At 32.7% G+C, this 16,576-nt stretch overlaps 1 protein-coding gene and 1 long non-coding RNA gene across 2 annotated transcripts in view; one reads left to right on the forward strand and one right to left on the reverse strand.

Moving 5' to 3' along the window:
• TMEM47 (transmembrane protein 47) overlaps window positions 1-12,698 on the forward strand; it is a 34,266-nt gene extending 21,568 nt beyond the window's left edge. The window contains exons 2-3 of the mRNA XM_039329613.1: window positions 1,000-1,140; window positions 6,953-12,698. Of these exons, the coding sequence (XP_039185547.1) occupies window positions 1,000-1,140; window positions 6,953-7,131 (320 nt within the window). The 3' untranslated portion in view covers window positions 7,132-12,698. The remainder of the gene's footprint in view (window positions 1-999; window positions 1,141-6,952) is intronic.
• Window positions 2,290-7,613, reverse strand: LOC120301882. The gene is made up of 3 exons (XR_005555055.1): window positions 7,481-7,613; window positions 4,264-4,366; window positions 2,290-2,400 (listed from the first exon to the last, which is right to left on the reverse strand). It is a non-coding gene; the product is annotated as an uncharacterized LOC120301882 (long non-coding RNA).
• Window positions 12,699-16,576: the final 3,878 nt, after the last annotated feature.

Here is a 16,576-nt window from a genome sequence, read left to right on the forward strand (position 1 = left end):
TCCAGAGCTAAGGAAAAGCTGGAAGAATGTTTTCTTTCAGGAGTACAATAATAACCTCCATCTATAATATACCTAGTAATTATCAGTCTTTGCTTTATTTCCATTGTTAAATCTTTTTTTTTCAAAAGAAAAAAAAACTTAGATTGTTATTATATGTCGATCCAAATCTTTCTATAGAAATTGAAATCCCCAGCTGAACAATGCCTATAATACAAACAGCCAAAATGGCACAAAATAGTGGGTAAAACTGTTGAGTTTTTGTGAATTCGTCAATAGCCAACAAATTATAAAAAGTGGGAAATGGGGAAATAAAGAAATTCATAACAAGTCCAGATGCTTCCTGAAGTCTGCAGTGCAAAATCAGTCTCAAAATGAAAATTACAGAATAAATGTATTTGATAGCATGTATTAATGTTAACTTTCATCTAGCTGTCAGGGAGAAAAGAGGCTGGTTTACTTCTACAACTCAGAGAATACAAAAGCTAGTAGTTCTTATTTTGTGCTTTGTCCACAGGGATGTAAGAGCAAAAATAAATATTTGAAGTCTGTATATTAGCAAAGCTGAGAGAAATTTATATGGGTAAACCAAACTGCATACTGGTTGAAGGGCTTGCAAACTCAAATTACTTTGCCCTGGGTTGTTGAAAACCTATTTCTTTGGAGACACCCTTTTCTCTTTAAGAGCTCAGGGTGGGGAGTTGCATTGGTTAGGGCCAGCCAACATGGAATTAATTAATTTGCAGAATTCATATATTTTCATTTCCTAAAATAAGATGTGATTGTATGTTTTTCCTATAGAATATAGGTCAAATACACAAATATCAGTCTCTAAATGAAAAGCTTATAAACTCTGTAAAGAGTATATTTAGAGTTCTGCTGTCACATAATAGAGAAGTTTATTTATTTCATACTTTTTATTATCTATTTCTATTCTAATGAAGATCTCTTTATTTGAGTTAATCTGAACTAAACTCTCACCTTTTTCCTTTTCCTTTATAGATTGGCAGATTGCTACCCTTTCTATGCTGTTGGGTGGTGCTGCCATAATTCTTATAGCTTTCTTGGTTGGACTAATTTCTATCTGCGTGGGATCACGGAGGAGGTTCTACAGGCCCGTAGCTGTCATGCTGTTTGCAGCAGGTAAGTTAACGGCCGTTCTGAAATATGTACAACATTAGATAGCTGCTACTTTCTCAAGAATAGAGATAAAACATCTCTGATAATCCAAAAATAATTCTTTCATTTCAGATTGTTCAGCTTTTGTTTACATGGCCAAGAAATCCCAAGATTTTCCTTCCAGGCCAACTCTTTCTATCATTTAAAGTTTGAAGAGCATTCTTTATCGGAGGGCAAAATCCAAGTGGCAACTAAATGAAGGAGGGATTCTGTATCTATTTTTTCAGCCTAGGTGTCATCCCTCCAATCTAAGCATTAGAAGAAATAAAGCACATATTGTCACTTGATAATAGTAGTATCTTATCTCGTCCGGCATTGCTTGCTTGACATTTTTAAAACACATTGTAGGTGATTATAATAGATGCCAATCCAGGTCTTTGTAGAAACTTAAGGGACTTTATCTTTCAATGTACAGTGTCAGTGTTCTTTAGGATTAGTTTTGGAAATCATTCATATAAAAAATAAATAGGATTAAACTCCAATGTGTTTATATTTTTTATGCTCCACAGAAAGCCTTACTTTCATTGTGTCAGCTTTGCCTTTTGTTATTTATTTTAATAGCCTTCATAGTATATAAATCCCTTATTTTTCAAAGGAAAGGGATTATATGAAGAAATTAGTTTTTAAGGCTCATATGAAAACTCAGGGATGTTCTCTAGTGGAATATACTGTATAACAAAATCATCATTTGATATGGATTTGAATATTCATCAAGTTAGCTAATAATAGAGTTTTCCCTTCCTTCTTGCTAAGTTTTCCAGCTGCGGCTTTCTTTCTGTCAATTACATTTTTGCCGCAACTGAAATAGTAAGCTTATCCAATATACCATAACAGAGAGAATTACATCTATCTAGTCTGCTGGATGGATTTTTAAAAATCAATTTAAAAACATGTAGAATCCAGGTTCTTAGTAGTTCAAGGATGAATATAATTATAAGCAAAAGAATCCTACTGCCCTCTTCTGTTTCCATTATTTTAGTTAAACCATTTAAGAAAGAAAGGAATACATGTAGGTGTTGTTATAGTGAAGCTGTATCTTTCCAATTTTCAAAACTATTTGCAAGGATTGTTTTGATCTTCATTCCATTCACTGGCAGAAAACAGGAAGAATTGTTTACTGAAAACATATTTTATTTTAATTGTTTTACTTAAACATTTATAATTCTTCAGCTGCTTTCATTCAAGCCTTTTCACCTCATGTGCTTTGAAAAAAGCTTCAGTTATCTAACAGAAAAAGAAAGATGAGAAGGATTATATTAGAGGAAAAAGTATCTTAAGTAGACTTCTCTTAAGCATTTGATTGATGCTAAATAATTCTAAACATTCAACAATTACTGTATAAAACTTGTAATAAACAATGCTGCAGAAGCTAGAAAAGAAAATAAGCCATTTAGTTTTCACATATTTGTTAAGAGTGAAAAGAGTGTGTGAGAGAGAAATTGGTTCAGTGATGCCAAAAATATATCAGAATAGAAGTTAGTTTGCTATTTTCTCTTGATTTAGAAGTTCTGTAGAAATAAATGAGACTGCCATTAACAACAGAAATTTGTCAACAATAAAAAAATGCTTCAGTGCCTTGAGATGATTCTGCTAATAAACAAGAATGGATTTTTTTCAAAATGTTTATTCAAATGTCTAAATTTGCATTTACCATCAAAATGTTAGTATAAACTTAAAAGTTAATCCCTCCAATAAACTAACTTTCATTACATGAAGGCTGCATTTTATAATCAAGAGAGTAAAACAGTTTTTCATGAAAAAAAACCTGTCTAGAAAAAAAAGAATATACATTTGTGTATTGCAATGTTTTAGAAGAATTAACTTTAACTCACTAATGCTGTGAAGGAAATGAAATGAATTACAGATATAGAATTAAAGAACTTGAAAGGTCATTAACTCCCTATTCAGTGCAGGGATCAAAATTAAATCATCCTCAAGAGATTGTTGTTCAGCCTTTGACCGTATTCACGCAACAAAGAGAAACTCACATTTCCTTGATAAATGAATTAACTGTCCAAATGCTGTTTCCACTAGGACGTTTTTCCTAATATTTGTTTCTATTCTATGTTTCTATTACTTAATAATAATTTTCTGTATCATGCATTGTGGGGTGATAAAGAGAAGAACTTCCTGCATCTTTCTGCACCACCTCCTCCCCTTCTTCTTTTTCCTCCCCCCTCCTCCTTCTGTATATATGATTACACTAGTGGTGGGATTCAAATATGTGAACAATTGGTTCTCTGTGTGGCTGCCACTTCCGAAAGTCCATTCTGGGTCTGGGCAACAAAAAATTAGCTACCGGTTCTGCCAAAGTGGTGTGAACCGGCTGAATCCCACCACTGGATTACACCCAAAATTACATTTGCTTTTTTAGCAGCCACATCACATTCCTGTAATAAGCTTTTATTCTAGTATCCTTTTCACATTTACATTTACCGTATATGCCGCCGTATTAGGCGACCCGGCGTATAAGATGACCCCCGTCTTTATAGCCGGGCCGCATTCCTAGAACGTCGTCTTATACGCCGGAAACTACCAGTATTTCCGGCGTATAAGACGACTCGGCGTATAAGACAACCCCCGTCTTTGGCGCCGATTTCAGCGCTCGCGGAAGTCGTCTTATACGCCGGCATTTACGGTATTTCTTTTTGATAAGTGAACGACTTTGTATTTGTCTGCATTCTTTTATCTTTTCAAATCTTATCAATATCATTTTGGATTTTGTTTTACTTGTATATGAAATGTGACAATATTTAAATATTTATTTAATTTAAATCATAATGATAATTCTATAGCACCTCACTCAATACATATTTGCTGACACATTGAGGAATACTCTTCAAGTTCAATTTTTAGTTTAATGAACCTGCTATCTTGTCCATATTTAACTAGCTTGCTAATTAGAATTTCATGGGCCTTTTTATCACTTTCCCAATGTCAAGATGTACATGCATTGTGATTTTTTTCTACAATCTTTCAAGATATTGATAATCATAATTAGTGGTTTCTATTTCACCAAATTCTTTCTGCCATATCTTTCAAAGATAGGAATAAAACATGTCCTCATCAAACCATTTGATACTTTACCTATTCTTCATGATTTCTCACAGTGAATGGACTGAAGTTTGGATAGACCATCAGCAAGTTTTTCAGTTCTTTTTTCTTAGTTGGATGGTTGCTAATTTAACCCCTTTTAACAGGAATACAGGTATTAATTGTCAGTGTATATAGAAAATTAATAGACTAACCAAGAGAATAATGGATTAATGCAGAGGTATGACTAAACACGTATTATGAATGATCAGTTTCACTTAGTCAAATTTAGTCAAAATGGATATTTAAAAAAACATAAACATCTACACATTTATTAATCTTCTGAACAAATTTGTTTAAAATTGTTTAGGTTATAAACAATATTCCATATTTTAATTAAAGAATTCAAATTAAAATAATGGAAGTTATGTGCTTTTGTATATATATATATGTAGCTCCCCAAAGTTTTATACACAATTTAATTATATACACAGTTCCATAGGAATTATATTTAACTACTAGTTAATATAACAAATCATATGTGATAAATAAGCTTCCCTTGATTATATTACTTCATTAACTTCTCCTTTGTTATAATTTGTTTATAGAAATCATTAATTTTGCCACCTGTGTTCTTGGCAATTCTCATAAAAGTCTGAACAATATAAACAGAAAAAGAATAATGGAAGGGGAATAGGGATTGTTCTTTAGAATCCTCACATGTGTTATTTTGTTCTAATAATGTATGATTTATATATGCTGCTGACTATTTGGATTGATGTATTCTTTGTGGATTAAATATAACTCATTGTGGTAATGTAATTTCAATGTTACTGAGTATTGGCTAAGCAAATTTAGATTGTATATCACTTTAAAATGAAACACACATTCCCAAAGGATTCCTATGCATTTTTTAAAAATAATATGGGCTGCTTGTGGGGATTTTTTTTAAAAATTTTATTTTATTCTACCTTTATTATTTTTATAAATAACTCAAAGGAGCACATATAGCTAATACTCCTTCTTTCTCCTATTTTCCCCACAACAAACCTTTGAGGTGGATTGGACTGAGAGAGAGGCTGGTTCAAAGTTACCCAGCTGGTTTCTAGCCTGGCCCTAAAACCTAGACCATTTGAATCATTTCTCAGACACTCTCTGAAAAGTTTTGTTTATAAAGAAGAAGCAAATGTTTATAAAATACTGTAACAAGTTACATTTCCTGAAATGTGTCAGTTTAAATGGCAGATGAAACAATAAATAATAGACTATTTCTTTCATAAAAATTCAACAGCTATGGATTGTTAGGGGGAATGTAAGGCTTTTGGTCCTTACAGTATCGGATTCAGTTTGAAGAATTTTTCATTGCCATATTGAAATGATTTGTGTTTTAATCTCTGTGTGTCTTGCTTCTCTGTCTCTCTGTCTCTCTGTCTTACACTTCTGTAGTGTACCTGCTATGTAGTATTTTTATGGTAGGGCAAAAATCTTCTGTTCCTTTTATTGCATGTATTTTTATGTTTCTTTCTATGTTTGGAAGATTACTGAGATTCATATTTTTTCCTAGGATTATAGGTATAGGTATGATATGATGTAGAAGATGGATATATTTCTTCTTTGAATAACAAATCTTCTGGTCATTGAAGCCAACAAATCTGCTTTTTACCTGAGCCAGGGTTGTATTACTTTATGGTACCATATCAGTTTCTTTGGTTACTTGAGATGAAAATATACTGTAGCAACAGCCAATGCTGGAGAGTTTATAAGCAATTTAATGCCAGACAAGTAGTAGAAATTTCCCTCTTGCTGTTTATGTATAAATATGCCCTAAATGTTTGTCCTAAATGCAAGTCCTAAAGATGCTTACAAGACAGAGAGGGTGAATTGACATCCCCTTTTGGAATAATCAGTGAAAATGCAGAGGTAAAAGTATTTTAGAAAATAAGAATTTTAGATTGATCATTAGTCTGCATTATTATTAGTATTATTAGCATTAATTGAGAAAATAAGTTACTATCTTTTATTTGTTAGTGAAAACAGAATAAGTAGCATATACAAGAATAAAGCTGCAGACCCTATGATTCATTAGGATTTTTTAATATTTAGGATTTTCAAATTATGTATTGCCCTAGTCCTCAGTACTCTTCAATAATCAGAGTTGTGCATTTTTGTATTGAGCAGGCATAACTTCTAATGCTATATGGATTTTTATATAGCTCTACCACATGGGTGTCAAACTCATGATGTCACATGACATGTTGCAACATATCGTGACTTTTTTCCCATTGCCGGCAATGAGGTGGGTGCAGTTTTGGTGTGACATATCCAATCCGCAGGCCAGCAGTTGACACCCCTGCTACCACATATCAGATTTTTTTATATTCAACTTTCTCTAAAGCGTTTGCCTCTAATCCTTTTTAAATATAACTGATTTCATACATAGATATTACAAATATCTATAGTTTTATAAAGTTCAACTAACAATGGCATATGGTAATAGATTTCATTGCTGTTGATAAAACAGCTTTGCTGACATTGTAGAAAGAAAATTCCTAATTCAGAACATTAAAATACATGATTTCTAATCCAATCCAGGGAGGGTCATATGTTAATTTTTAAATAAGAGGTAGGTAACATTCAGAAAGTTATATTAAAATACGTCCTGAAGATTTTGTGTTGAATTTGTAGTAGATAATTGAGACAAATTGTATCTGACTCCCTTTTCTCCTCCTCTTTTTTTTTCCAGTGGTTCTTCAGGTGTGCAGTCTTGTCCTTTACCCAATCAAGTTCATTGAGACTGTCAACTTAAGAATATACCATGAGTTCAACTGGGGCTATGGCCTGGCTTGGGGTGCAACTATATTTTCATTTGGGGGTGCCATACTTTATTGTCTGAACCCTAAGAACTATGAAGACTACTATTAAAGGAAACTTCTTCTTTTGTAAGGAAAGGAATAAAACAAGGATTGTCCTGTCTTTTATAAGTGTTTTTAGTACTTTTGTAGAGTGCCAAGCTGTCTACTCTATTGATTTATTAGCCATTACTTTTTGACTATAACTACTGCAAATAGCTTTTTAACATCTCTTTAAAAAACCTGATAAATTACACCTGCTACATCTGTAGTGAAATGAAAAAAAGTGGCAGCTACAGTAAGGAAGGTAATGGATATGAGAAAAAACAGCTGTATTTGTTATAGTCTACTAGCACAAAAATTGTGCAATTGCCTCTATATATCATACATGATGATATATGCTGAAATATGCTGAATCTTACCAACTTAGGCTCCTGTCTTGTATTGGTCCTGGGACTCTTACACAAAATAAATGACTGGATCTGAGAGAAGACAATTCAACCAATAAGAACATGATTCAGCAGTTCTCAAACAAGATGAGTTTGTACATTTTCCAGCCAGCTGTGGTATGTCAACAAGTCAAAACTTAGAACATATTCTTCAAATTATGTGGTTGGACATTCAGTCTCAGCTGTAGCCAGGTTCTAGAAATAAGGTGGAGAATGACACAAATCTACTGAGAATTTTTAAAGGTGGGGGGAGTGGGGAAAATATGCATGAGCTATTTTTATCTTGATGCCATTTCATTTCTAAGCACCACAGTAAAGTTTTCATGAGCAGTGTTTGAAAATGCTTTATAGAAGGCCATTATTGATATCTCTGTAATTATAGAACTATGGAGATAGAACCTGAGATCCTAAGCCAGGGGTCTTCAATCTTGCCCCTATTATGACTTCTGGACTTCAATTCCCAGAATTCCTCAGCCAGTAATGCTGGCTGAGGAATTCTGGGAGTTGAAGTCCACAAATCTTAAAGTTGCCAAGTTTGAAGACCCCTGTCCTAAGCTAATGGTAGAGTGCAGGCACAGAAGCTCTTAAATGTCTGTGAGCTTATAAGAGTTTTCTGCAACTATTGGTTAGGCTTAAAATAATTAAAATTAATATAGCTAGACTACCATTTGAAGTGTCGGCAAATAAGTGCTTGAAATGGGATGAGATATCTTCGTCATCATTGTCATCACAATAAATCATGGATTATTATGTGGCAAATGAGACACAATGGATTTCAGGTATGCATGGTACCAGGTTCCCGTGTTTTCCTCTGGCATGATTATATAAGGGGAGATACATGGAGATTTTTTTTCCTAAGACTAATTGCAGCTTCCTATTTTAACGAAACTTGATAAATTGTGATAAATTTTAACAATTAGCCAATTTAAAACTATGGATTCTGAAACTAGCTTTTGCAAACAAGTCTTAGTTAATATTAACTACATTTTTCAACAGTAAACATTTAATTTAGAGAAGTGTGACATTACTTTGGCTTTAAGTAAAAGGTTCTAATATATTTCTCTGAGCAACACTGTAGGAAGTTTGAGATGTCTGTAAGATTCTAAGACTCTCACATAGCTAAGCTCTTAAGATGATAAATAATAGTTTGCCACAACATCTAATGCTGCCAGTGTGTTTGTTTGCCATAAATATGAAGATAAAAACAAACATTTTAAAATGGAAACATCTATAAAAATCAAGGCAATATTAATATAAATATATGTATACTTTTTTGAGAGCAGTTGTTAATCCAACAAGATATTGTCAGCCTTTAATGATACATTTTGTAACACATATGACCAGGGCTGTAAAGCCATACCAATAAATATATTTCATTAAGGAGTGGGGGAAAATATTACTATTAAACTCACTTGAAGTAAAATTAGAAAAAAAGAAATATAACACAGTTTAGACATTCTAATTAAAAAAAGTGCTAATGTGACAAATCATTCTTTGGATACATATGATTTTTTTTTAAAAAAAGAAATGAAGCAACTATATTTTTTCCATAGGGATTACCAGGGATATATTATGAAAATTATAAATTATTGTAACAATTAATATACAAATTATACTTTTTTTTCCTCCAGATATAAAGGACTAGATGAGAGTTCTTTGCAATTATCATTGCTTACTTAATTTATTTCCTGTTCAAATTTTTCAATATAAAGACATACATATATATATATATATTGTGACCAAAGTTAATTTGGGATGGGAAATTGAAATTGATTTACCCAGGATAACATTTATTTTTGTTTAGAAATGTCTTATTTGGATATTTTTCAATTCTGAAAATATTTTTATACAATGTATACGGTTCTAATACAAATTTAAAAACAATTATTTTTGTTACATGTAAATTAGAATGTACCCTACTCTGACTCTCCTTTAAAACATAATACTTAAAACAATGGAAATGCTGCTCTGTGTTACTGCTCTGTAATGCAGAATTTCTTAATTTGAAAACCTCAAAGTACGGTAATAGACAATTATTACAAATGACAGAAAGAAAAATGGAGTGTCCTACAAAACATAAATCTATTAATAAATATGTTTAAATATATAATTATTAACAAACACTTGTGTTTTTTAAAATAAGATCTGGACTATGATTTTTGCCCTAGACTAGAACTCTTTTATGCCTTACACTTTCTGGGCAATCTCCACTCATCTACCCTATATTACTGAAGCTTTAAAAAATATTGCTTTATATCCAGGTAGAAGGAAGTAACAGCCTGCATATTCAGGAGCAGGAATGACTCCCATGCCTTTGTACTCCATATTAAAGAAATCATTGGTGTTATCTGCTCTCATTTATCCTCCACCCTAAAACTTATGCTAATTGGGCTGGTAAGTAGCTGAGAAACAAAAGGAATATTTCATTGGAATTCCATTTTGGAACCATTGGAACCATTGTAGAGAATGTTAAGAAGTAAAGGGTGAATTGCTCAATGTTTTCCATATGTGGCAAAATGTATTTAGCAGATTGAAAACCAAAATGAGCCAACTTCCCAGTGACGAAGGTTAAAGAAACCAAAGTACTATGAAGACGTTATGTGTAATAGTAGTCCACTATTAGAAGAGAAGTAATGGCATTCCAGGATTGTAAAGATGATTGCATGCAATTTGAAATAGAAGTCAATATTTATTTCCATGTTGGTTAACCTTTTCCAGAAGTGGATATGTCTTAGCCCACACAGCAAGCTAGAGCCATTTTAATGCACATTTCTGAAATTCCTGAATGATAATGGAAAAAGACCCGGGTTCATTTACTGGCAGAATTCCCTGAAAATAATGGAAAAGAAAACCTCTTGACAACTTGGAGACTTACTCCCAGAACTGATAATGCTAGGCTAAGTAGATCAAGGGTCTGATGTGATATCATGCAGCTTTGGTTTCTTTATGTACAGCCACCTTTGAGTGCATATCATTTTGTTTTTAACTTTCTAATCTATGTGGATGTCACAGATGTCTTGGGTTTTTTTTTCACCAATGCTATTGCCTAGGAATCTTGCACACTTTTAGATAAGATCGGCATTGGAATAAAATAGAAATGACATTTACTGAATGCATTTAACTAATTAGATCAGAGGGAATGTATGCAGATAAAAACAGGTTGATGGATAAATTATTCTTCAGTTTAGGGATAGTTTTGCTAGATCACATTTCCAGGATAATAAATTGGAAAAGGGCATTTAGGACATAGAATCCACCCTTTGCTCAGTACATGAATCCATGTTTCTATACAATTCCTGTGTAATGAATCTTTAGAATGGTACATCATAACATTGTAATTTCATAATTGCATCTGTTCAGTTGATCCCCAAATATCCCTGCTTAGTTCAGCAAGTGTTAAAGTCAGCTTTTGTATTTCCCTGGTTCAACCAAATGAAATAACAAATTCTAAGAACATTTATATGAATGAAGCATCTATCTAGATCACTGTTTCTCAACCTTGTCCACTTTAAGATGTATGAATTTCATTTTTTTTTAATTCCCCAGCATTTGTTGGGAGTTGAAGTCCACACACCTTAAAATGGCCAAGGTTGACAAACACTGATCTAGAGCTTTAAAGCAGTGGTATCTTCCAAATGCTTAGCCTGGCCACTTTAAAGACTTTATTAAATTCCCTCCATATATCTTGAATGTACACTATTTCACTTCATTAGTAATACCAATGAAGTATTGCCTCTACAATATCACACACAGATAATAGGCTATATAACACTTCCAGAAAACATTGTCTATCACATTCATTTTCACCAAGGTGCTTCATAAAGTGTTCTTTTCATAATGTACTAAATAACATTATGGTCTATATCTTTGTATGATAAATGATACATGCAGTGGAAATTGTATGTAGAGAAGGTACTGGGTGGGAATACCTAAAAGATTTTTCAATTCCATGGAAATTAATGGTGTACCATTAAATCAGGCTCATATACTTTGATTTACCTGACTCAGGTAAATTTGTAATTTGTAAATTCTTTCATATAATAGTATTTAGCGCTTCTGTTAAATGATGTATTTTAGGATGAGACTCCAAAAATACAGGCCAATTTTAAAAGACAATACAAAAATTCTTTAGGGTTTGTAAAGTCTTACAATTCATATATTATTAGAATTTATAGAAGCAGTTTATCATCTAGATATGACAAAACCCATTAGATTAGCTATAAGAAGCCTTGTAAGATCCTAATTCTTGATTTTAGTTTTTAGTTTATTTTGTTATTGCCTTAAGTTCACATTTTCATGCTCATTTACACCTTTTAAAGACCATTATTTCAAGGATTTAAAAACTAAATATAAGTATGTGCAATGCAGCATAACAAATATCTTTTTCCATCTACTAATTAAACATTTGTCTCTGTGAAAGACTATATTTTGTATATAATTATATTGTATTAAAATGTTGCACTAGCACTTCAATTTCATTTGGTCTCCTGTCACCAATATGAAAATGTCATGTATCACAAATAATTTGCTTTATATTGCACACACAAACATAGACACTTAGCCAAACTTCAGCTAAGGCGAGATATTTATATTTTTTAAGCTTTTAAATATCTATCAAATGCTGACAAATGCACCTTTAGTTTTTGCAAGGTCAGTGTGTAAATTATAAAGATGTAATTAAATAGATTTAAGTGTTAGAAGTAATACATACCGAAGCACACCTGGATTAGCATATACACTACCATATATTATTAACATGCAATGAAATGATTGAAACTAAAATTTAATCTTAAAAATACTAATATAATTCATCTAGACTGTATTTTTGTACAAAATAGTACACACTAATATATTATCCCTTTATGTACTAAATAATACCCAAAATTGTGCCTAGAAATTTTATTTCTTTGTCCCAATAATAAAAACTAAAGTATTCTTCATGCTGTTGATGGAAACTTGTTTAATTAATGTTTTTATAACATATTCCAATATTGTGTTACAGTTACTAAGTGATACATCAATCTTTGGTGTATCTAAGTTATGGAAAGAGATATAGGAGAACTTTTTAAAAAAGCAAAACTTAATGGTGGTATATTTTTTATTTTATTTAGTATTATATTACTATTTCACAACTTTTGTAGCTTACATTAAGTTGTATGTTGAAAAAAATAATAAAACACTGTTAAATGAATGTAATGCATGTTTGCCTTGTGTAAAATTTTTACATCCAGAGTAACAAAACCATCACAAATAATAAAAATCATTTAATGAAAATGATTTGAAATAATGCCAAATGATTTTGAGTTATATTCTAGTGATTGTTTCTTGATCCTCTAAAATTAAAAAAATGTACAAATTCCATTAAAAGATTGTCCAGAAAGCCAAAAGAACATAAAGTAATCACTTTTTGATTTCTATATTTAAGGGTTTAGTTTCTTTCATGAAAAGGCATATGCAAATACTCATATGCACATATGAAGACTGAAGTTCTTGAAAGTAGAAGGGAAGGTCTATAAACATTTTCATTCAGCTGGGTACAGCAGTAGCGTCTGTGAAATAAAAAAGCTTATCTTTTCCATAATTTTAATTCTTATGTAGGGATAAATTCCTACATGATTATCTGCTTCATTAGTAATTATGCCTCCTCGGCCATTTGTGAATGGAGTTGTGCAAGGAGATGTTTAGCTGAGTATTATGCTTAAACTCTTGCTTAAAAAATTGTTATATCTCATAACAATTTGTGAATATGTGTATGAATACTTATTTGGATTTCTTTCATCCTCCATTTTTGACATTAGGATTAAGGGCCTTAAAAGCTTAAATTGGCTTAGGACAGGGGTAGGCAACCTTGGCTCTTTTATGACTCGTGGACTTCAATTCCCAGAATTCCTGAGCCAGCATGGAAGTTGAAGTCCACAAGTCATAAAAGAGCCAAGGTTGTCTCCCCTGGCTTAGGAGCTCTTAAGTGGTCCTGCAAGTCTCATAGAACTGAATTCTAAGAGGAGTTTAATTATTATTTGACAGCCCATGACTCATTGGCACATTGTTTCAGTGATAATTTGTTCTTACACCCCCCACACACCTTCTGCATAATTCTGCATATGTCCTCAGGCTCTCCCCACACAACTGCCTGCTGTCCTGCAAATTCTACTTCCTGCAGGCTTCCCATTGACTTTCCTGGTGGAAAGCTGTCAGAGAATATTGGAAATCATGACCACATGATCACAGAAGTATGGTGATGCTGAAGTGTTCACAAGTTTGCCTAATGTTTTAATCCAACAGGAGTCATGGGTCACAGTTGTTGGATGCAATCTGAAAGTTAGCCCATTTTGGGTACTGTGATTCAAAAATTGTTACCCAATGATGTACAGTATCACCCAGCTGAAGGTTACTAATAATCAAAGTTCAAGAGTTGCTAGTAGTGTATAGATTTCAACATAACAGAATCAGCAAGTGTCAGTGTGGAAATATAGTACTTGATGCCATATTTTCAGTCTATACCACATGACTCCATTAAAGCAATCAATCAATCCCTGAAAGTTTCAGTGAATAGACACTTAGGTTACCATTTACACACAGATAAAGACTATATTTCCCATTGATTGCTTGTAATGGAAGAATATTCAAGAACTGAAAGGCATCATACAAATCAAATATCAATTCTCATGGAAAGTTTTATGAAACATATACAAAATCATTTCCATTTAAGTGCCATCTTGATAATAAGGCACTTGAATATGAAAATGGTTTTGCACAGATTTTTAAAAAACATTTTGGCAGATTAAATTATATGTTATTTCTTCTCTGTCTTATTATTAGGTGAGCTTCAGCCAAAATTGAATATTGTAGAATAAACAGGCTTTTTTTTTTTGTCATAGAACGCCCAGAACGGAGTTCCAGCACCTTTTTGGGATGGAACCTTGTAGGGTAGGCAAGGTGGGTTGTATGACGTGTGTGAGTTCTGGCACCTTTTTGTTTTTTTTACAAAAAAATCACTGGGAATAAATATTATTATTTTTCACTGTTGATTCTAATTCTCTACTACCATTACACAGCTAAGTTTTTATAAGTTTCTATATTCTGACAGAATAAAGTAATTAAATTTTCCTTATGGGAAAACAAGTTTTTCTAAAAAGCCTATGTTCTTCTCAGAAATAATACCTAAATAAACACAAGCAAGCTTTATATTTCTCAAAATAAAAAGTTCTGTATTCCTGCTACGATGAAAAATAGCTTTGATTCAACAGCTCATGCTTTTTATTTACTTATTCACTTAATAGATTTATGTGCAACTTTCTTCTAGGGCTCGACATACTTCTTCAATTTGCCTTCAAAAATATAGGATGGCGGGGGGGTAAGAGAAAATAACCAGCTTTATATATAATGATCTTGATCATCCCATCATTTACATGTTAATATAAATTCATAACAGGGAGGGAGGGGAGTTTCACCCTGAATAGTGGTTGAGCCTCTGAGATCCCCAAAGGAGTTTCTTTTGTGGTGAAAGGAGTGCTCCCACAGAGTTCAGGGTGTCTCCGCTTCTCAGGTGCCTTTGTCCCTTGTTGTTTGGGACAAAGCAAGACGCCGCTCCCACCTCCGCGCTTAAAGAGAACTTGTGAGTTATTTAAAAAGCGGACAGAGCTGATTAGAGGATTTTATTTTTTGATTTTACTTGGATTTTAAGTTTGGATTTCAAGTTTAAAGAGTTACTTTCATTTTCTTTTTTTTTCTTTGTTGAGAGGGAAAGTAAAATGGCGATTTGAAGTTTTTTCTTTTAAGGAGACAGAATGGATTTTGTCTATTTAATTATTTTTTTTCTCTTCCTATTTTTCTTTTTCTTATTACAATGATTTTTTTGAAGGAGGATTTGGGTTTTTTGAGTTAATCTCCCTCTCTTTTTTTCTTTTTTTTTTGGGTATTTTTTAAGAAGGAGGAAAGAGGAAAATATTTTTTTTTCTTTTTCTTTTCTACAATTCCTAAGGTGGTTTCTTCTTCGGTGATATTACCAGTGCAATAACCTAAATCAACATTATTACCCTCTTCTTCTGCACAGTCACTAACGGTAAAAGATTTGCAAGATGTAATGGGAAATGCTATATCTCAAATTAGGGGAGAAGTGAAAGAGATTTTAGTGGAAAATAACAGGATCTTGAGGCAAGATATAGTTTTGGCTTTAAAAGGACTTGCCTCTGTTGTTGAAAAGTTGGATTTTCGTGTTGAAGAAGTTGAAGATAAAGTGGAGGTCTTGGAGGGAAAATTTGATGGCATGGAAAAAAAGATGGAAAATTTTCAAGATGAGATTCTTATGTTTCAATATAGAGAGATGGAATTCGCTTTAAGAATCAGAGGCTTGAGTGAACATCTGCAAGGAGATCTGAGAGAGATGGTTGTAAATGATTTTGCTGTGATTTTGAATAGAGAAAAAGAGGAAATACTCAGAGAAATTGAAAAAATATTTAGAGTTAACTCTTGGGTTGCAAAGCAAAGAAATCTGCCAAGAGATGTGGTAATTTACTTTGGGAAAAGATCCCTACGCAATGAAATTATACAAGTTTTTTACAATAAGAAGTTTCAGATTGCAGCACAAGATGTTATAATTTTAAAGGAGATTCCATCTAAAATTTTAAGAAGAAGAAAGGAGTTTGCTTTTTTAGCAGATGAACTTAAAAAGAGGCAGATGCCGTTCAGATGGGATATCCCGATTGGAATAGTGGTGAGCTATGCGGGGACACGTTATAGACTTAATACTGTTTTTAAAGCAAAGGAGTTTTATACTTCGGTCCTGGAAGCATGCTCATCGTCACCTATAACGTTTAAAGTCTTGGAAGAGAAGAAGGTAGAATTGCAGTCTGAAGAAGCTGTATTGATGAAAGTTGGAAAATCACAGACTGAGGTGATGAAGGAGCAGAGAATGACTCGGGCAGCATATAAACGCAAGGAAGAGGAACAACAGAAGAAGGAGGTTAAGGATGTTTTACAAGAATTTGTTTCTGAGTCTGTGGGAGAAGCAAGACCTAAGAATTCTTTGGCGCAATCTTCAATGGTAGATCTTCAAGCAGTTTTTTCGAG

Source organism: Crotalus tigris, unplaced genomic scaffold, assembly GCF_016545835.1.
Source record: "Crotalus tigris isolate CLP2741 ecotype Arizona unplaced genomic scaffold, ASM1654583v1 scf7180000024401.5802323, whole genome shotgun sequence".
NCBI classification, from domain to species: domain Eukaryota; kingdom Metazoa; phylum Chordata; class Lepidosauria; order Squamata; family Viperidae; genus Crotalus; species Crotalus tigris.